This window comes from Podarcis tiliguerta (assembly GCF_965153285.1).
Source record: "Podarcis tiliguerta genome assembly, chromosome: 12".
Lineage (NCBI taxonomy): Eukaryota > Metazoa > Chordata > Lepidosauria > Squamata > Lacertidae > Podarcis > Podarcis tiliguerta.
Genome location: NC_139545.1, coordinates 57,807,338 through 57,824,640, shown reverse-complemented (window position 1 = coordinate 57,824,640; position 17,303 = coordinate 57,807,338). Strand labels below are relative to the sequence as shown.

Below are 17,303 nucleotides of genomic sequence, written 5' to 3'. Positions count from 1 at the left end.
CCGCATTCACTGGTTCTGATTTAAAAGAGAGGTAGAGCTGGGTATCATCTGCATTCTGATGAACACCCAGCCCAAACCTCCTGATGATATCTCCCAGTGGCTGCATGTAAATGTTGAAAAGCATGGGGGAGAGGACAGAACCCCGAGGCATCCCACAAGTGAGAGCCCAGGGGTCTGAACACTCATCCCCACCACCACCACTTTCTGAATACGGCCCAGGAGGAAGGAGCGGAACCACTTTATGACAGTGCCCCCAGCTCCCAGCCCCTCAAGATGGTCCAGAAGGATGTTATGGTCGATGGTATCAAATGCCGCTGAGAGATCCAGCAGAACCAAGAAACAGCTCTCACCATTGTCCCTAGCCCGCCGGAGATCATCAACCAGTGCGACCAAGGCAGTTTCAGTCCCATGATGAGGCCTGAATCCCGACTGGAAGGGATCCAAATGGTCTGCTTCTTCCAGGCGTGCCTGGAGTTGTTCAGCAACCACTCGCTCAATCACCTTGCCCAAGAATGGAAGACTTGAGACTGGGCGATAATTGGCCATTGTGGCCGCATCTAAAGATGGTTTTTTAAGAAGCGGTTTAATAACGCCTCTTTCAGCGGGTCTGGGAAGGCTCCCTCACGGAGGGAAGCATTCACCACCCCACGAAGCCCATCACCCAGTCCTTCCCGGCTAGCTTTTATAAGCCAGGATGGGCAAGGATCCAGGAGACAGGTGGTTAGCTTCACTCGTCTAAGCAGCCTGTCCACATCCTCGGAGGTAACAGATTGGAATTGATCCCACACAACTTGACTAGACAGGTCTCTAGCACTCTCCCACCCCGGCCCTGCTCCCACAGTGGAGTCTACTTCTTCCCGAATCTGAGTGATTTTATCTGCAAAAAACTTTGCAAAATCATTGCAGGAGAACATGTGGCCCGTACTGGGGCCGTACTGGTACATGTTGCAGGTGGTTCTGCTAAATTGTGAACCACCTGGAAAAATCTCCTGCTGCTGTTTTCTGCAGATGCAATAGAGGCGGTGAAGAAATTCTTCTTCGCCTTCGCTATCGCCACTTGGTAGGCTCGACGTTGAGCTCTAACCTGTGTCCGGTCAGATTCGGAATGAGTTATCCGCCACCGGCGCTTTAGCCGTCTCAACGATTGTTTCATTGCCCTCAGATCCGTGGAAAACCACGGGGCTGTCCGGGCTCCATGCAATCGGAGAGGGCGCTTCGAAGCCAAACAGTCAATAGCCCTGGTTAACTCCACATTCCAGCAGGCCACCAGGGAATCGGCTGAAAGGCCATCAACATGGGATAAAGCATCCCCTACCACTCTCTGGAAACCATTTGGATCCATTAAGTGGCGGGGGCGGCCCATCCAAATTGGTCCCACCTCCCTGCAGAGGGGATGGGTCACGGAGAAGTCCAGTTGCACCAGGAAGTGATCTGACCATGGCACTCCTTTTGTTTCGCTTTTACTTAGTGTCAGATCACCAACATCCATAGAGGTAAACACCAGGTCCAAGGCATGTCCACGGCTATGGGTTGGGCCAGACTTATTCAGGGACAGCCCCATGGAGGCCATGCTTTCCACGAAGTCCCGAGCGGCCCCTTGTAAGGTCGTGTCGGCATGGATGTTAAAATCCCCTAGGACGACCAAACTAGGTGTCTCCAGGAGAACATTCGCCACGACCTGAAGCAGCTCGGGCAGGAAATCCTTGGTGCAGCGGGGAGGTCAGTACACCAAAAGGAATCCTGTACTGCCCCATTGCCGAACTTCAAGAACATGCACTCGGAAAACTGGGTCTTCCCAATAGGACGCCTGGTGCAAACTAATGACTTCCTAAAAATCACTGCAACACGCCCCCCCGCCCACATGACCTGGGTTGCTGTGCGTAAGAGAAACCTGGTAGACAAGCAGCGGCAAGGACAGGCCCATCTGCTTCATCCAACCAAGTCTCTGTCACACATGCCAGGTCAAGTCCTCCATCCATGATCAAGTCATGGATGGCAGTGGTCTTATGAATCATTGACCTAGCATTGCACAGCAACACCTTCAGGTCATGTGGGTATCCCTTGCTGATTCTAGTATCCATCCGGTCAGGACCAGACCCAGAGGCAGGAATAGTCCTCAGACAACGACTAAACCTGCCCCCTCTGTAATGACATGGTCTAATCTTAGCATAACTCCTCCTCCTACCCGTGATCACTGAGATCGGTTGTCCCAGTGCATCCCCCCCTGTGGAACATGCCCCAGCCATTTTGTGGGCTGGGGCCCACTCCCCGACAGCCCTGACCCCTCCCCTTAAGAACAAAATAACACCTTAAACAAACAAACAAACAAAACCAATAAAACAATACAAACAAAAAACTGTAAAAATTACAAAAGCAACAAAATCAAAAAAAATCCCCAAACCGAACCAAACATCCACCCCGCCCCCACCCCCCACATACAAAAAATTCAAAAGAAATTTAAAAAAAACATTTTAAAAACACTCTGTGCCCCTCCAGCAGTAACAGCAACTGCCCTAGTGAGGCCTGTCAGGCCCCGCCCTGGGCCAGGTGGTAAGTGGCAAGAGCAGGGCCCTCAGGCACTCACACAGGGAGTCCTCCTGGGCAGCAGGCAGCAAGAAGTCCTTGTGAGGCTTCAGGCCCCGCCCCAGGCCAGATGGTAAGTGGCAAGAGCAGGGCCCTCAGGCACTCACACAGGGGAGTCTTCCTGGGCAGGAGGCAGCAAGCAGTCCTTGTGAGGCCACAGGCCAGATGGTAAGTGGCAGGAAGGAGCAGGGCCCTCAGGCACTCACACAGGGGAGTCCTCCTGGGCAGCAAGCAGTCCGTGTGAGGCTTCAGGCCCCGCCCCAGGCCAGATGGTAAGTGGCAAGAGCAGGGCCCTCAGGCACTCACACAGGGGAGTCTTCCTGGGCAGCAGGCAGCAAGCAGCAAGCAGTCCTTGTGAGGCCCCAGGCCAGTGGTAAGTGGCAAGAGCAGGGCCCTCAGGCACTCACACAGGGGAGTCTTATCTTTTTCTTCCTTGTTTTGATTCCTTAGAACACGTGTTTGCTTCATGATAGGGGTTGATAGTGTGCCCTTCCCCAGTTGTGTCTGTGTACAGAAGTATGTGTATCTCTCCAGTAGTACAAATCGTGCTTCGAAAGGGTGTGATAACTGTTGAGATCCCTATATTTCAGAAGGGTTGGGCTAGATTACTCAGGGTCCCTTCCAACCATACAAATCTCTTGCTGAGAAGGGGGTTAAGTAGTGGATTGTATGTTGTATGTGATGTAAAGGTAGGTAGAAGGTAGGTAGGTAGAAGGAGAGAGGTAGGTAGGTAGGTAGAAGGAGAGAGAGAGAGAATGTTTCTGCAAGCACTGAGTTAACAGAAATTTAATTTGACCAACTGTATTGCTGGCTTTGGTGAAAACATGAATTACTGGGTTTCTGTTTTCGTTTTAAATCTAACCCTATTTTTAAAATCTACTCCTTACCCTTCACTTCCTTTATTCAAATGGTAATTTAGCCAAAAGATGCAACTCTTTAAATGGTATAATAGATTTGCTGAATCATGAACTCTTTGTTGGAAAACTAGCCCCTTCGGGAGAGGCTGGCTCCTCTCCCTGCTCCCGGGACTTGTTTACCGGTGATCTACTTTGGCTGCCATCCCCGCAGTCCAGGCAGTCCTTGATAGGCGACATTTCCCAGCGTGGAAAATGCACACCCCCTTTGCCCTTGCATACCAGCAGGGGAAAAGAAAGTAGTCAGAAAAGCTTTTTACATCTTGTTTACTTCTGACTGTACAACTCTACAGAAAACATGTCTGATCACTCAGACTTCTCTCCGAGCAAGTGACAAAGACTTCCTTTACAAATGCAACAGGAAGGTCTCATATTACACACAGAACAAAGACTTGTGTAGCCTGTGAACTTCCGGGAAGATTCTTTCCCACAGCTAGCCACATCATGTGATGTCAACAAGCTGGCAGTTTGCAGCTGCGTTGTAGTCATATTGTAACACTCTGTACATGTACAGAAGCTATGTCATCTTACAAAAGAAAGGAAGGAAGGGGGGAAGAAAAAGAGAAAAGAAAAAGGAGGTTTAAACCAAGAGAAATTTATTCAAATTTCTTTATGGAAAACTTGGAACCATTGAGGGAAATCATCCTTATGTGTCCTTTGCTCCAGGGGCTACTTAAGACAAAAGGGTTAAGTACTGGACCATCAAAAGTGAAGAGGTTGCCAAATTCCAAATCTAACATGCCAAATTCTTTTCACAGGTAAATATCAGAGCACTCCCACTGTAAGTTCCTCTCTTGAGTAGTTTCCCCCCCCCCCCCCCAGGGATTTAAATGAATTTTATAACAGGTTTTGTTTGTGTATTTTAAGAACAGCATTTTTTTGTTTGTGTATTTTAGGAACAGCATTTCCTGACAGATTTTTCATATGAAATAGTTTTCCCTTTCAACAGGATACATGAACCCCACTAAGAAAGTGTTTGTTCCTTCTTTTCTCCCACAGCACCAAAAAGAAAAAGAAAAAAGTGAAAGGATACAAACAGTAATTTAAATACTCTTTATCCAAGTAATTTAAATATTCTGTATCCAAGATTCTCAGAAAAGTAATTGCATTTGTATTTCTTTTCGTCTTTCTTCCCTTACAGTCACACAGTCACTTTCTTTCTACTCTGCGAAACAATTCTGAAACTCTGCTATATTAGTTGACTTCCCTTTATCTCTTTGTGGCTTCTGACACTTTTTAAGTTACATATAATCTGTTTTCATTTATTAAATCAGTTTTTTCATTATGTCTATGAAATTAATCTAAGCACAACCAAGTATTGTATTTTCATTTGGGATGCTCATTGTTAGAATGCCAAAATAGATAGGCATAGAGTTTCTTTTAAAAGAGTGTTCTTTAGCATTTATTTATTTTTGGTTCCTCATAGGTCGTGTCCTTTTTTTACTTTGGGGACATGTCCATCACATGTGGAATAAGGTTCCTTCATTTTGTTGCATCTCCAAAACTTATTGCTGATATTTATTTATTCTGACTGATTTGGATGGGATCAGGTACCATATGTAAGTCATTTTCATGAAGTTCTCTTTTATGAGATAGCACATGATGAATTTTAAGCCTTTTTCCATTGTTTCCCCATTTTTAAGTCCAGTAATCTATGTGGTTTTGATAATATCTTTGCATTATTTAATAATAATTATTTTCTAAATCTGATGTCTTTGTGTCAAGCCTGCTTTCATCTGACTGGTAATCTAATTTTTTTGCTTTCTTTTTATATTTTCACCTTTCTTGTTGGGTGTAGTGAAGGGTTAACTTTCTGTGCCTCGAGACTGAGGGGACGGGCTTACAAGGGAAGTAAGCCAGGATGTGACGAAAGCAGCTTGGAATGCTGTGTGAGTTCAGGGAAAATTGAAAGCAGCAGTCTGTAGCTGCGTAGCTGCAAGGAGAGAGGCAGAAACATGCAGCTCCATTCAGATGGGAGTTGATTCTGTAAATACTTGCTTTTTGGGACAATAAAGAGACTTTAAAACAGAAGCAATGTCTTGGGACGTGCTCTTTCAATCACACGCGTCTGCTGTGCTACTTTGCTAATTGTTTTACGACCTGCAGAGGTTCACAGGGGGAAGCGTGCTGGACACTGAATAATAAAGCAATAAATCTACCGAAGAGCTTATCGGAAGAGGTCAACCGAATAGGTTATGGACCCGACGCGAAGCGTGTGAGAAATGGCTTTGAAGCTGTGTTTGCTGAACGTCAGTTTGATTGACTGCCAAGCACTTCAGAGGGCAGATCGAAGCAGAGGCTGACGGAGCTGAGAGCCACGAAATACCCAGTTTGGCTGCCTGAGTGAGTACAAGCCAACAGAAGGGAGGAGAAGGGAGGAAATGGCTCTGAAAGATGGACATGGCTTTGAGCTTAAACTGCCATGTCACGAGACTGAATAGCCACAATTGGCTGGAGTGGAGCTTTCAAGCAGAGCAGACCCTAGTTGGGGAAAAGCTGTGGGATGTAATTCAGCCACACAATGCAGCTGGGAAAACAGAGGCTGAAAGGGCTGCAGAGAAGCGTGTGCTTGCTTTTTTGGCTGAAAATGTGGATGCTCATCTAGTGCCTGTTGTCCTGGATGCAAAAAGGCCAGGGGCCACTTGGCTAGCACTCCGAGAGGCTTGTGAAGCAGGGGTGGAAAGCAAGGGCCAAGACGTGGCTGCATCAGAAAAGGAGAGGCAAGATGGCCGGCCACATTCTTGAGAGCCGATACACAGCTGGGAGGAGCTGGGAGCCCCCACGGGGGGGGCGAAGGGACTGTTTCTGTTCCTGTTTCTGTTACTTGCAATGCTGCTGATACTTTTGAGGAGCCTGGAGAGAGGCCAAGTGTTGGGAGCCCTTTACCCACCAGAGGGGGTGCAGGAAAACGTCCTGGGGGCCCTGTGTGCAGTGGGGGGCAGTGAGCAGTGAAAGCTCAGAGATGCCTCTTTCTCTAAAGGCTGCCAACAGTTGTTTATGCCAAGAGCTAAAGCCTAGCCGTGCGAAGCTGAATGCAGCTTGAGGCTTCAAGGCCAGCCACCTGGAGCAAGTAGAGATAAGAGCTGCGAACTTGTGTGGGAACGTCGAGACAAGTCCAGTCTCCATGGCAACTGAAAGAGTTGCATCTACGGAAGCTGTGAAGGTCGTGGGCAAGTCTTCCTGCCGGGGGGAGTCTGTTGCCGTGACAACCAGAGAGAACATCTGCAGAAGCCCCAAGGAGGGGGGTAGCGAGGAGATTGTTGCTATGGCGACCCAGGAATGTCAACAACAAAACTTTCTCACTGTAATAATTGACTCAGGAGCCTCAAATACGCTAGTGCCACCTAGCTGTCTGTTAAGAAATTGCAAGACAGTAAAAACTGAAAAGTTTGTTACGATCGCGGATGGGACCAGAAAAAGACTAACGCAATCAGGCTTTTTCTTCTGTCCCTTAAGCATGAAGTCAAAGCTTTTGCAGTGCCCAGTTTAACTAATTGTTTGTTAAGTGTGCATGATTTACTTGTCGATGGTTTTCATGTTTCTTTTACAGGTACCAAGTGCGAATTTTCCAAGGATGGAAAACACGTGTACACAGTACAGGCTAAAGACAATTTGTTTGCTGTAAATGTGCCTTTTTCCACAGGAGAGGATGACACCGAAGATGCAAAGGGGCAATGTGTGAATGTAGCGCCCCGCAATGGTTGTTCCCATATTTGGCACAGACGTTTCACCCATTTGAATTGGGGCCATCTTCAGAAAGCACCAGAATTGACACAAGGGTGCAAATTTAGGAGTTGTGGAAAATTTTTAGATTGCAATGCATGTAAACAGGCAAAAGTTGTGACATGCTCCTATCCAAAGTCAGAGAGACAGACCACACAACCCTTTGAATTAATTCATGCAGATTTGTGTGGACCCATGTCTGTTGAGTCACTGGGAAAGTCAAGCTTCTCTCTGCTTTTGGTTGATGATTTTTCGAGATCTGCTTGGACCTTTGCCCTTAAGTCTAAAGGGGAGGCGGCTAAAATGATCAGGGATTGGATCACCGCAGTTGAGGTAACCTTTTCCACCAAAGTTCGTGGTTTTCAAAGTGACAGAGGTTCTGAATTCACTGGTTCTGCTTTACAGGATTTCTTTAAGGAGAAGGGGATTAGCCAGATTGACCGCTCCTTACTCTCTGCAACAGAATGGAGTCGCAGAGAGAAGGAACAGGACGGTGCAAGAAGCAGTGTCTGCGATCCTGTGGGACGCAGGGCTACCCCAAAAGTATTGGTCTGAAGCTTAGAAATACGTGGTCCATACGCAGAACAGAGTGTACAACTCTAGTGTAGGAAATACGCCGTATTTCTTACTGCATGGGAAGAAGCCAAAGGTGCACTACCTTCGTGTGTTTGGTTGTGAGGCCTGGGTGCTTATTCCAAAGGCTCTACGCAAGAAAGGTGAGCCAAGGTCTAAGAGAATGATCTTTGTAGGGTATGAGCCTGGCTCAAAGGCCTGGCGGTTTGTGTACCCAAGTGGAGACCAGTCTAGGTTGGTTATCAGCAATAGCGCTGAGTTCTGTGAACAAGCAGGTTGGAAACGTCTGCACGCTAATCCAGACGTGATTTCACAGCAGTTCTATGACTCAGACGTTGAGGAGGAAGAGGAATTTGTTGCGGGGGACTATGATCCAGAGCAACAGGTTCCACCACAGGGACAGAGTCCAAGGCAGGGACAGCTCAGGATCCCTCAGAGGGGGGAACCTAGAGCACCTCCTCAGGCAAGTGTCAAATTTGAGACAAAGTGTCAAGTTTGTATTTCTACCCTTCGCTTTCTGTACATGTGGAGTAATTTTTATTTAATAATACTCATTTTTTTAAAAAACTAAGTGAAGGAAACCAAACAAACTTAGCAGATAATAACAGTAATTATATGGAAATGTGACAATAATATTGAAATGAATAAAATGCTTAATGCGCTAAGATTTTTATTTGCAGCTTCCCAAGGAAGCTCAAGGACATTCTTTTTTTGCGTTTTGCCCCTTCCTTTTCTAACTGTGTCTTTAAGTCCCCGAAAAACCCTGCCCCCTTGCTCCCCGAAAAACCCTGCCTCACATGATTTCCTCAAAGACTGGTGCAGAATTAATAATTGTATGTTGTGTGTATTATGTGTTATTATGTAGGAATGCTGAAATATGTCTGATGGTGTGTTATTTCCACAAAGGGGAGACCCAATTTTGTGTATAATTGTTTTTATGTTCAATGTATAGCGTCTTATTGCTTACACCCCAATGGAGGATTCATACGCACTTCATGCTTTCAAATAGATCAGGCTATTGTATAGTCCAATATTTAGAAAAGAAAGTCAACTGATGACCAAATTTCCTTACCCCACCTGGCACTCTGCAGTGTGCCAACCTTCTCTAGCCATTTTAAATTGTTCTAAATTCACTTCACCAAGAAAAGCTTCAGGACCCATGACACAGCAGATACATGAAAGTGTATATGCTTTGATTTAGCAGGAATAATCCCTTATACAGTTAAATTGACTATATTTGGACAAGTGCCCTTTTTTTAAAAAAATGGTTCTCTTAACAGATTGGTTTGAAAGTTGAGAACCATGGGCCTATATAAATTCTAATTGGACTCAGTTTGAATTGGGCAAGTGTATCCAGGCTGCAATTAGCTTTTTGGTCCTTTAAGAGCAAGTGAGCAACTTCTCATGAACTTCCCAAGACCAGAGGCTATAATAATAAAATCCCATAGAAAGGCCAGGGCAAAGACATCTTCTCTCATGACATGTCCAAACCTGTGGCAGCTATGGTGACTGCCAGGCGACATGGTCAATATGAAAGCCCTAAGGGGATTCACCAGGAATTGTTGCTGCTGTGGCACGATGGAGGTGTGAGACCAGAGGAGAGCTAGCTTGACACCTGAGAACACACACACAAAAAGGCGGAGGACAAAGCAAACTGCATTTCCAATTGTTATTGGACCTTCCTGCTAAGTAAAAAGGATAGACCACTATTGAGAAAATGTTTCTCCCAAGGTGCTAGAATACCACAAGTAATTTAGTACATGATAGCCTATGGCTAGCTGTGTGCACTGCTGCACTTGCAAATCTCCTTAATATTTAGCTTTTTAAATTGTGCAGAGAAAAGGATTGCACAGTAGCCACCTTTGCTGGCTGCTGTTTTGCTCCAATTGTCCTGGCTGGTGTCCTTGCTTTTTGTCCAAGGGAGCCCTCGGATTTCTCTGTTAACAGTTCTCACAAGTACATATTTTTAAAGGTCTGACAGCCTAAATGTCCACATTTTGCTTTGCTGCATATTTTGTGATTTTAAATTTGCTGATGTTCTCTCACCAAACAAAGGGTTTTGCTCCAACTTGGATCTTGCCCCCAGCCTCCAGGGAATTCTCCTTATGTATACCCATTTTTTCCGTGCCAGTCAACAACTAGCATCAGCTCTCTATGGCTTCAATCAGGAGATGTTCACAGCCCTAAATGGCGGTGATTGAATCTTATCGCTGCTGCTGAGCCAGTGCCCACCCCCTTTCTGAGGCCTGTACAACAGAAGTTCATGAAATGTTCACGTTTGTTCCACTATCATATCTGGTGTTGTAAACAAAAATTGTCCTTTTCCCTTATGGGGTATCCAAGAGCCCATATAGAGTCCTTACGTAGGTTCCCTATTGGTAGGAGAAAATAACAGAGGCCAACCAGAGAATGCTTCTCAATAGTAAGCTTGATCTTTATTGATCTGTTTCAACAGAGCGCTCCCCTCACACGCAGGAAAGGAGGAGGAACCCAGAAAAATGGCATGCAAGGCCTTATAAAGACTTTTGAGATTGCCACCCTGTAGATCAAGACCACCCCCAGAAACATCATGCATACATCACAGAAGGGGTGTAATCTAAGACCACCCTCCAGATACATCACACCTACATCACAAAAAAGGCAGTCTAAAACAGAATTTGAATGTTGTTTTTCTCCTGTCGTTGTTTATCTCCTGTCTGGCAGGTTACTTGACTGGATTGCCTGGGGAGCCTGGCCAGTCTTTTGTAATGATAAATACTTAGTTCCGGGACCATGTCACAGTCTCACACCCTATTAAAACACAGACATACCCTTAAGACAGGATTTGTGAAGGAAAAGGCAATGGGGAGGCTTTTCCATTTTCCTTTGACCTTGCAGAGAAAACATTTGGTCAGTTTGGGAATCAAAATGGTTCCAGGTCGGTCTTCCTGTGCTGATCTATGTATGTGCTTGGTTGGTACACTTATGAACATTTAACATATATCTAAGACGTCAAAATTCCTATCACACTGGTCAAATATTTTCCCTGCCTTTTGCAAAGTTTTACAAAACTGCACAGACCTCTTCCGTTGGGGATGACAGTGGGACAAAATTCATGAGTGCAGACATTGTGAGCAATGATAGTGTTATGTACTGAAGTTCTCACCCTGGACCAGCAGAAGGATACTGTAGATAGTTATGCAAATGAAGGATCGAAAGTGACGTTCAGGGATTGGATAGTTTTAGAAAGTTGCTACAGTAACATACTGGAGCTCTATATAAGCAGGCTGAGCCCTTCAGCTCAGTTCTGTTCTGGCCTCTGAATAAACAAGAGCTGGTTGAAGAATCGCTGTGTCGTCTGATATGTTCACCCACAACTTAACAGATAGCTCTATTTTAACTCCTTGTTTCTCTGTTCAGCCTTAGGCATTAGACAAATTGTGTTCTACATTTGTATGAACGTACTCAAGCCTTGCATATTTCTCTGCTTTATCCTAGGAATCACCCTTTGGGACCACGACTCGCTTCAGAAGGACTTGTGTATCAAACCAAAACCAAAGACTGAATATGAAATCATTGCATCTGATTCCATCGATGATAAGGCCTCTGCCCTCAATGTCACTGCATCGCTCAAGGCCAGTTTTTTGGGGGGACTGGTTGAAGTGGATGGATCAGGCAAATTCCTTCAAGACACAAAGCAGTCCAAGCAACAGGCCAGAGTCACTCTGCAGTACAAAGCTACCACCAAGTATTCACAGCTGACCATGAGCCATTTGGGAATCCAAAATGTCGCTTATCCAGCTGTTTTTGAGCATGGCACAGCCACCCATGTTGTCACTGCCATCTTGTATGGAGCCCAGGCTTTCTTTGTGTTCGACCGAAATGTCTCTTCTTCTGAGTCCATGCAAGACATACAAGGAAACCTCCACGCTGCGGTCAACTTGATTGCAGTCTCTATCAAAGGGGAAGCATCTGTCCAGATAGAGGAGAAGGAGAAAGCCCAAACGGAGAATTTCAGCTGCAAGTTCTATGGGGATTTTTCTTTGGAAAGTAATCCGGTGACTTTTCAAGATGCCATGAAAGTCTACAGCGATCTGCCCCAAAAGCTCGGGGAGGATGGAGAGAAGGCTGTGCCTGTCAGAGTTTGGCTGTACCCACTGACCAAGCTAGATTCCAGAGCAGCTAAGATGGTGCGTGAGATCAGCTTAACACTGATCTTTGATGCTCAAACTGTCTTGGAGAATCTGAATGAAATCAACATGCGATGCAATGATCTGGCTATGAATCCTGCTGCTGAAAACTTCCCAGAATTAAAGAAGAAAATCAAGAGATTCAAGGATCTGTGCAAGCAGCACAGGCAGACTTTCCAGGAACACCTGGCAGGAATCCTGCCTTTGATCCGGGGAGGGGGGAAAGAGGAAAGAGTTCTGGTGAACATTTTAATGTCCATTAACCAGTCTCCCTTCAACAGCCAAAGACTCAGTGAGTTTTTGGATGCCAAGGAACGAGAGATTAATTTTTTGAATTCTTACCTTAGTATTCTAAGTGGAATGGAAGTAATCTCTTCCCAGAACAAACTGGAAGAAATCGTGCTAAACTCTGCGAATGAGTTTGTTGTCTCATTTACCTTCACTTCTTTACATGATGAGGAACCATTTTTAGCCAGCTTACAAGACTGGCTTCAGAAAGATTTTGTTCAGGAAACAACAAATTCCATCAGTGGCCAGTCGACACCCAAGAACAGTAAAGCCTGGTTTGAGCACAAAGAGAAAAATCAGAATGCTCGTAAAGCTGCCAAATCCATTAGAGATTTTGCCCGGGTCAATAAATCAAATGAGAAAACCCGGTTCCTTGTGGCTTCTGTCCCAGATCAGGACAACCCAGGTGCTTCCATTTACCTCTATGAAGATGGGGAGATGTTCAGCAGCAACTTCGAGCTGCCCTCAAAACCTCTCCCTCCGCTGATTGGCCAAATTGGACATGAGAGCGTGCAGCTGACATTTCAACCAGCGGAGTATGGGAGGGCTTCAATTTCTAGCTATCAGGTAGAGTACAAGATTGCAGGAGAAGAAAATTGGAAGACTATGAATACTGACGACAGTCAGGAGACATTCCAAGTCAGAGGGTTGAGCGCAAACACAGAATACCAGTTTCGATACAGCGCTAGGAGCAAACCAGGACTTAGTGAGACCAGCAACGTGAGTGAATCTGTACAGACACTTCCTACCAGCCCTCCTGGGGAACTGAGAGTGATATTCGCAGAGTCTTCCAAAATCAGTATAGCCTGGGAGAGCCCAAAGGTCATTGGCCAGGGAGCTGTTATAAAGGAATACAAAGTGGACTACAGTGAAGCGGCTGGAGAGGCAAAAAGCAAGGACAAAGATGAATGGGCTGAAAAAAGAACAGGGAAGAAAAGAGAGTTCTGTGAGATGGATGGTCTGAAGCCCCAGACACCCTACAGATTCAGAGTCTCAGCCATGTGTGCCGGTGGAGCTGAGAGTGAGCCCAGCAAAGAGATTGAGGTTTCCACATCATTGGAAGGAGACGAGAAGAGAATAGCTTGTAAATACCTCCAAGACAGCAGACGCGTGGAGAATGGGCCACCAGCAGTGTATGCTCTGCCACTGGAGCCCGTACAGGATGTCTCTGGATCCTGTCTAACATACCAGCTAGGGAAAGAGAACATTCATGCCCCCAACAAAGTGATTATGGTGATGGGGGCAACAGGGTCAGGGAAAACCACTCTCATCAATGGGATGATCAATTATGTCCTGGGCGTGCAATGGGGAGATAAATTCCGATTCAAACTTATTCATGAAAATACCAACAGAAGCCAAGCTCAAAGCCAAACATCAGAAGTGACCGCCTATGTTGTCCACCACTGCAAGGGTTTCCAAGTCCCCTATTCCCTCACCATTATTGACACTCCAGGATTTGGAGACACAAGAGGAATAGAGCGTGACAAGTTGATAATAAAACAGATCCGGGAGTTTTTCTCCTCCCCAGGGGGCACTGATCGTATAGACGCCATCTGTATTGTCGTCCAGGCCTCTTTACCTCGTTTAACGCATGCCCAGAGATACGTTTTTGACTCTGTGCTCTCCATCTTTGGCAAAGATATAAAGGACAACATCCTAGTCCTGATCACATTTGCAGATGGACAGACCCCTGCTGTTCTCGAGGCCATTAAGGAAGCCAATGTACCATGCTCCAAGGATGCCAAGGGCACCCCTGTGCACTTCAAATTCAACAATTCAGCACTGTTTGCCAACAATCCTGTGGAGCCTGGAGGCAACTTCAATTTTGATGAAATGTTTTGGAAAATGGGCACCATGAGCATGAAGACCTTCTTTGATTCATCCCACACGCTAGAAACCAAGAGCTTAACATTGACAAAGGAAGTGCTCAGGGAGCGAAAAGAGCTTGAAGCTGCTATTGAAGGGTTGCAGCCCCAAATCAAAGCTGCACTGGCCAAGCTGGAAGAACTGAGGAAGACGCAGGAAGCCCTGGACAAGCATAAGGTTGACATGGCGGCAAACAGAAACTTTACATATGAGGTAGAGGTAACTGTACCAGTGAAGACGGATATATCTGGCACAGGAAAATACATAACTAATTGCATGAATTGTCACGTCACCTGTCACTATCCTTGTGAAATTCCTAGAGATGAAGATAAGCATGGTTGTGCAGCTATCAATCAGAGGACAGGAAAATGCATAGTCTGTCTGGGTCAGTGTGTGTGGAATATGCACTTCAATCAGAAATACAAATTTGAATATACAACAAAAAAAGAGAGAGGGACCTATGAAGAACTGAAGCAAAAGTATGAACGTGCCTCTGGTGAGCTGATGACCACAGAGAAATTGCTCGAAAAGCTTAATGAGGACTATGAAGAAGTGAAACACATCTTAGTAGAGCTCATCAAGAAATCATCTCAAAGCCTCCAGCGCCTTCAGGAGATTGCCCTGAAGCCCAATCCGCTCTCTACCCCAGAGTACATTGATCTGCTCATCATGTCCGAAGAACAGGAGCTGAAGCCTGGATATCAGGAGCGAATCCGGTCCCTGAAGGAAGTGAGGAAAGTAGCTGAGTTAATACAGAAAATTGCCAACAAGGAGCCTCTGCTGCCTGGAGAGCAGAAGCTGTATGATCAAATCGAAGAAAAAAAGTGCTTGGCATTAAGCAAAATTAATACAGGGTTTGAAACTTGTATACTGGTTTAAACAAGGGGATCATATATAGCTTTTCAGGCACGCTTTGTTTGCTTTTGGCTATCAGCAGAGAGCTCAAGTTCTGTGAGTGTAATTCAGACCAGAGTCTCTTGCTCTCTGTGCATATTTGGGTGAAGGTGGCTGTGGAAACATTTGTAGCTGTCGTGAGGTGAGCTTATCCACATCTTCATTTGCCCGGCCAGTTTTGCTTGGGGAAAATTGATCTTTAGTGCTGCATCAGAACTAACAGCAATCAGGTTTTCCGTGGAATGCCATTTGTTGTGATTTAGCGCTAAAGAGCAGGCTGGGGGAAAGCAGTGGGGCAAAGGCAAAATTGCTTGGAGCTGTGCCTGGAAAGTGTGAGATAAAAACTGCTCGGAACCATGCTTCCCAGGCACGGAACAGACAGAAGTGTGAACGAGCCCTTTGTTGCTGCAGACATTGTTCCTACCTGCTTATTGTCTAATTGGTGTTGGGTGAAATGCTGTTCTCTCCAGGGATTTGTATTATCTCCGATGACCGCCAATAATAATAATAAGGAAAGTGAATGGGGCCTCATATGGAAGTGCTTCTTCTGACCACCCCAGCATAAGAACGGGTCCAAGAATGGTACCTGGAACGTGATTGGAAACTTGGGGTGTTGCAGGAATGCTCTTGACAGGAGCTGCTCATGGCCCCTTTGTCCTAGCAAGCTCTTGACCTGCCTGATTGATCTCTCTCCCATTCTGAGGCATTGCTTATTCTGTATTCTTCCTTGTCCATAGAATCTTAGAATTGTAGAGTTGGAAGAGACTCTGAGGGTCATCTAGTCCAACCCGATACAATGCAGGAATCTCAATTAAGCATCCAATCTCTGCTTAAAAACCTTCAATAAAGGAGAGTCCACAACCTTCAGAGGCAGCCTCTTCCACAGTCAAACTACTCTTACCATTGGAAAGTTCTTCCTAATATTTAGTCAAATCTCCTTTCTGGTAACTTGAATCCATGGGTCTGGTTCCTACCCTCTGGAGCCCTTCAGATATGAAGATGTTTCTCCTGTCTCCTCTTAGTCTCCTCTTCTCCAGGCTAAACATACCCGGCTCCCTCAACCGTTCCTCATAAGGCTGGGTTTCCAGAGTATATTTTCAACTGGCGACTGATTGTAATCTCTCTGTCTGTGATTACTTGTAATATTTTTTCTTTCATTTTCTCATTGTTAGCCATCTAGATGTATTTTTGAAGATCCAGTAGGATATAATTTCTTTTTGAAAACACTCCTTAGCACTTAACCCTGGATATATCTGCATTTTGGGGGAGAATATTCTATTGCTCTTTGTACCAGCAGTGCCAAAGAGGCTCCCCGCCAATGAATTCCTGGAGCTGAATCAGAAATCCAGTGTGAAGGATCCATGCCTAGAAGCCATATCCACCAGCAGGCGACTAGGGCATGACCAGATCACCTCTGCTGGCTGACAACTAGGTCAGACCAGATCCTGCCTCTTTCCCTGCACTGGGAGACTGCTGAGAAACTTGACTGCCGGAGATGTCTTGTGCACTTTGCATTTTGAACCCTGCACGCTGTAACCACAACTGCCCACTGATTTCTCCCATGTTTGGGGAGTCACGTTTTACTGCTCTTTGCCTGCTTCCTGCAGCCGTGAAACAGCCTCTAAATAAAAGCTACTCTGTTCTTTAAGAAGGGTCTCATCAGTGTCTCCTGAGCAGGGCCTGTGCAAGACATTTTGCTACCTGAGGCGAATTACAAGATGGCATCCGTTCCTCATACAGAGGTTGGACCAGCACTTGGATCTTAACCCAGCCTGACTGCTGAGAGAGTGTCTCCACCACACCTGAGGCAGCACGAGATTTTAGTAGGGCCAGGAGGACATGCTGGGTAGCAGAGCTGGGCACCACATTCAGTTGAAGCCCAAATCCTTTCCCCTGTATTTTATAATTAAGGTTTTATTCAGACTTTTCATATTACATTTCATTGAAAAGCAAACTGATCTAAAAAAGAAGAGAAAGAAAGGTGCAAAGTCCTCTCTGACAGGTAGATCTTAACTCTTATCCCACACAGAAGGGGGCGGAGCCTCCCAGCTCTCACCTGGGAGCTTCTCTCTCTTCTCCCAGCTTCCCACCTTGGAAGATCCTTACTTCCCTGCTTCTCACACAGGGTCCTTCACCAGCCAGCCACCAGCCCAAATCCTGAGCCAGTTCAGAGGGATCTGGCCTTGGGTCAAGCTGGGTCGAGACAGCCCCAGATCAGGTCGGGCCCCTCGCTGCGATCCAGAACTGTCAGGTGGCCAAACTGGGCAACTTCCAGCAAATATTAAAAACATAA

At 45.9% G+C, this 17,303-nt stretch overlaps 1 protein-coding gene and 1 long non-coding RNA gene across 2 annotated transcripts; both read left to right on the top strand.

Moving 5' to 3' along the window:
• Positions 1 to 4,386: 4,386 nt before the first annotated feature.
• Positions 4,387 to 11,118, top strand: LOC310660696. Its single transcript, XR_014503609.1, has 2 exons — positions 4,387 to 5,284; positions 8,288 to 11,118. It is a non-coding gene; the product is annotated as an uncharacterized lncRNA (long non-coding RNA).
• A 109-nt stretch (positions 11,119 to 11,227) lies between these two features.
• Positions 11,228 to 16,661, top strand: LOC310661342 (uncharacterized protein; the record flags this gene model as incomplete). The annotated part of the gene is made up of 1 exon (XM_083407190.1): positions 11,228 to 16,661. One exon carries the CDS (start codon positions 11,228 to 11,230, stop codon positions 14,993 to 14,995), a length of 3,768 nt encoding a protein of 1,255 aa, XP_083263316.1. The 3' UTR covers positions 14,996 to 16,661.
• Positions 16,662 to 17,303: the final 642 nt, after the last annotated feature.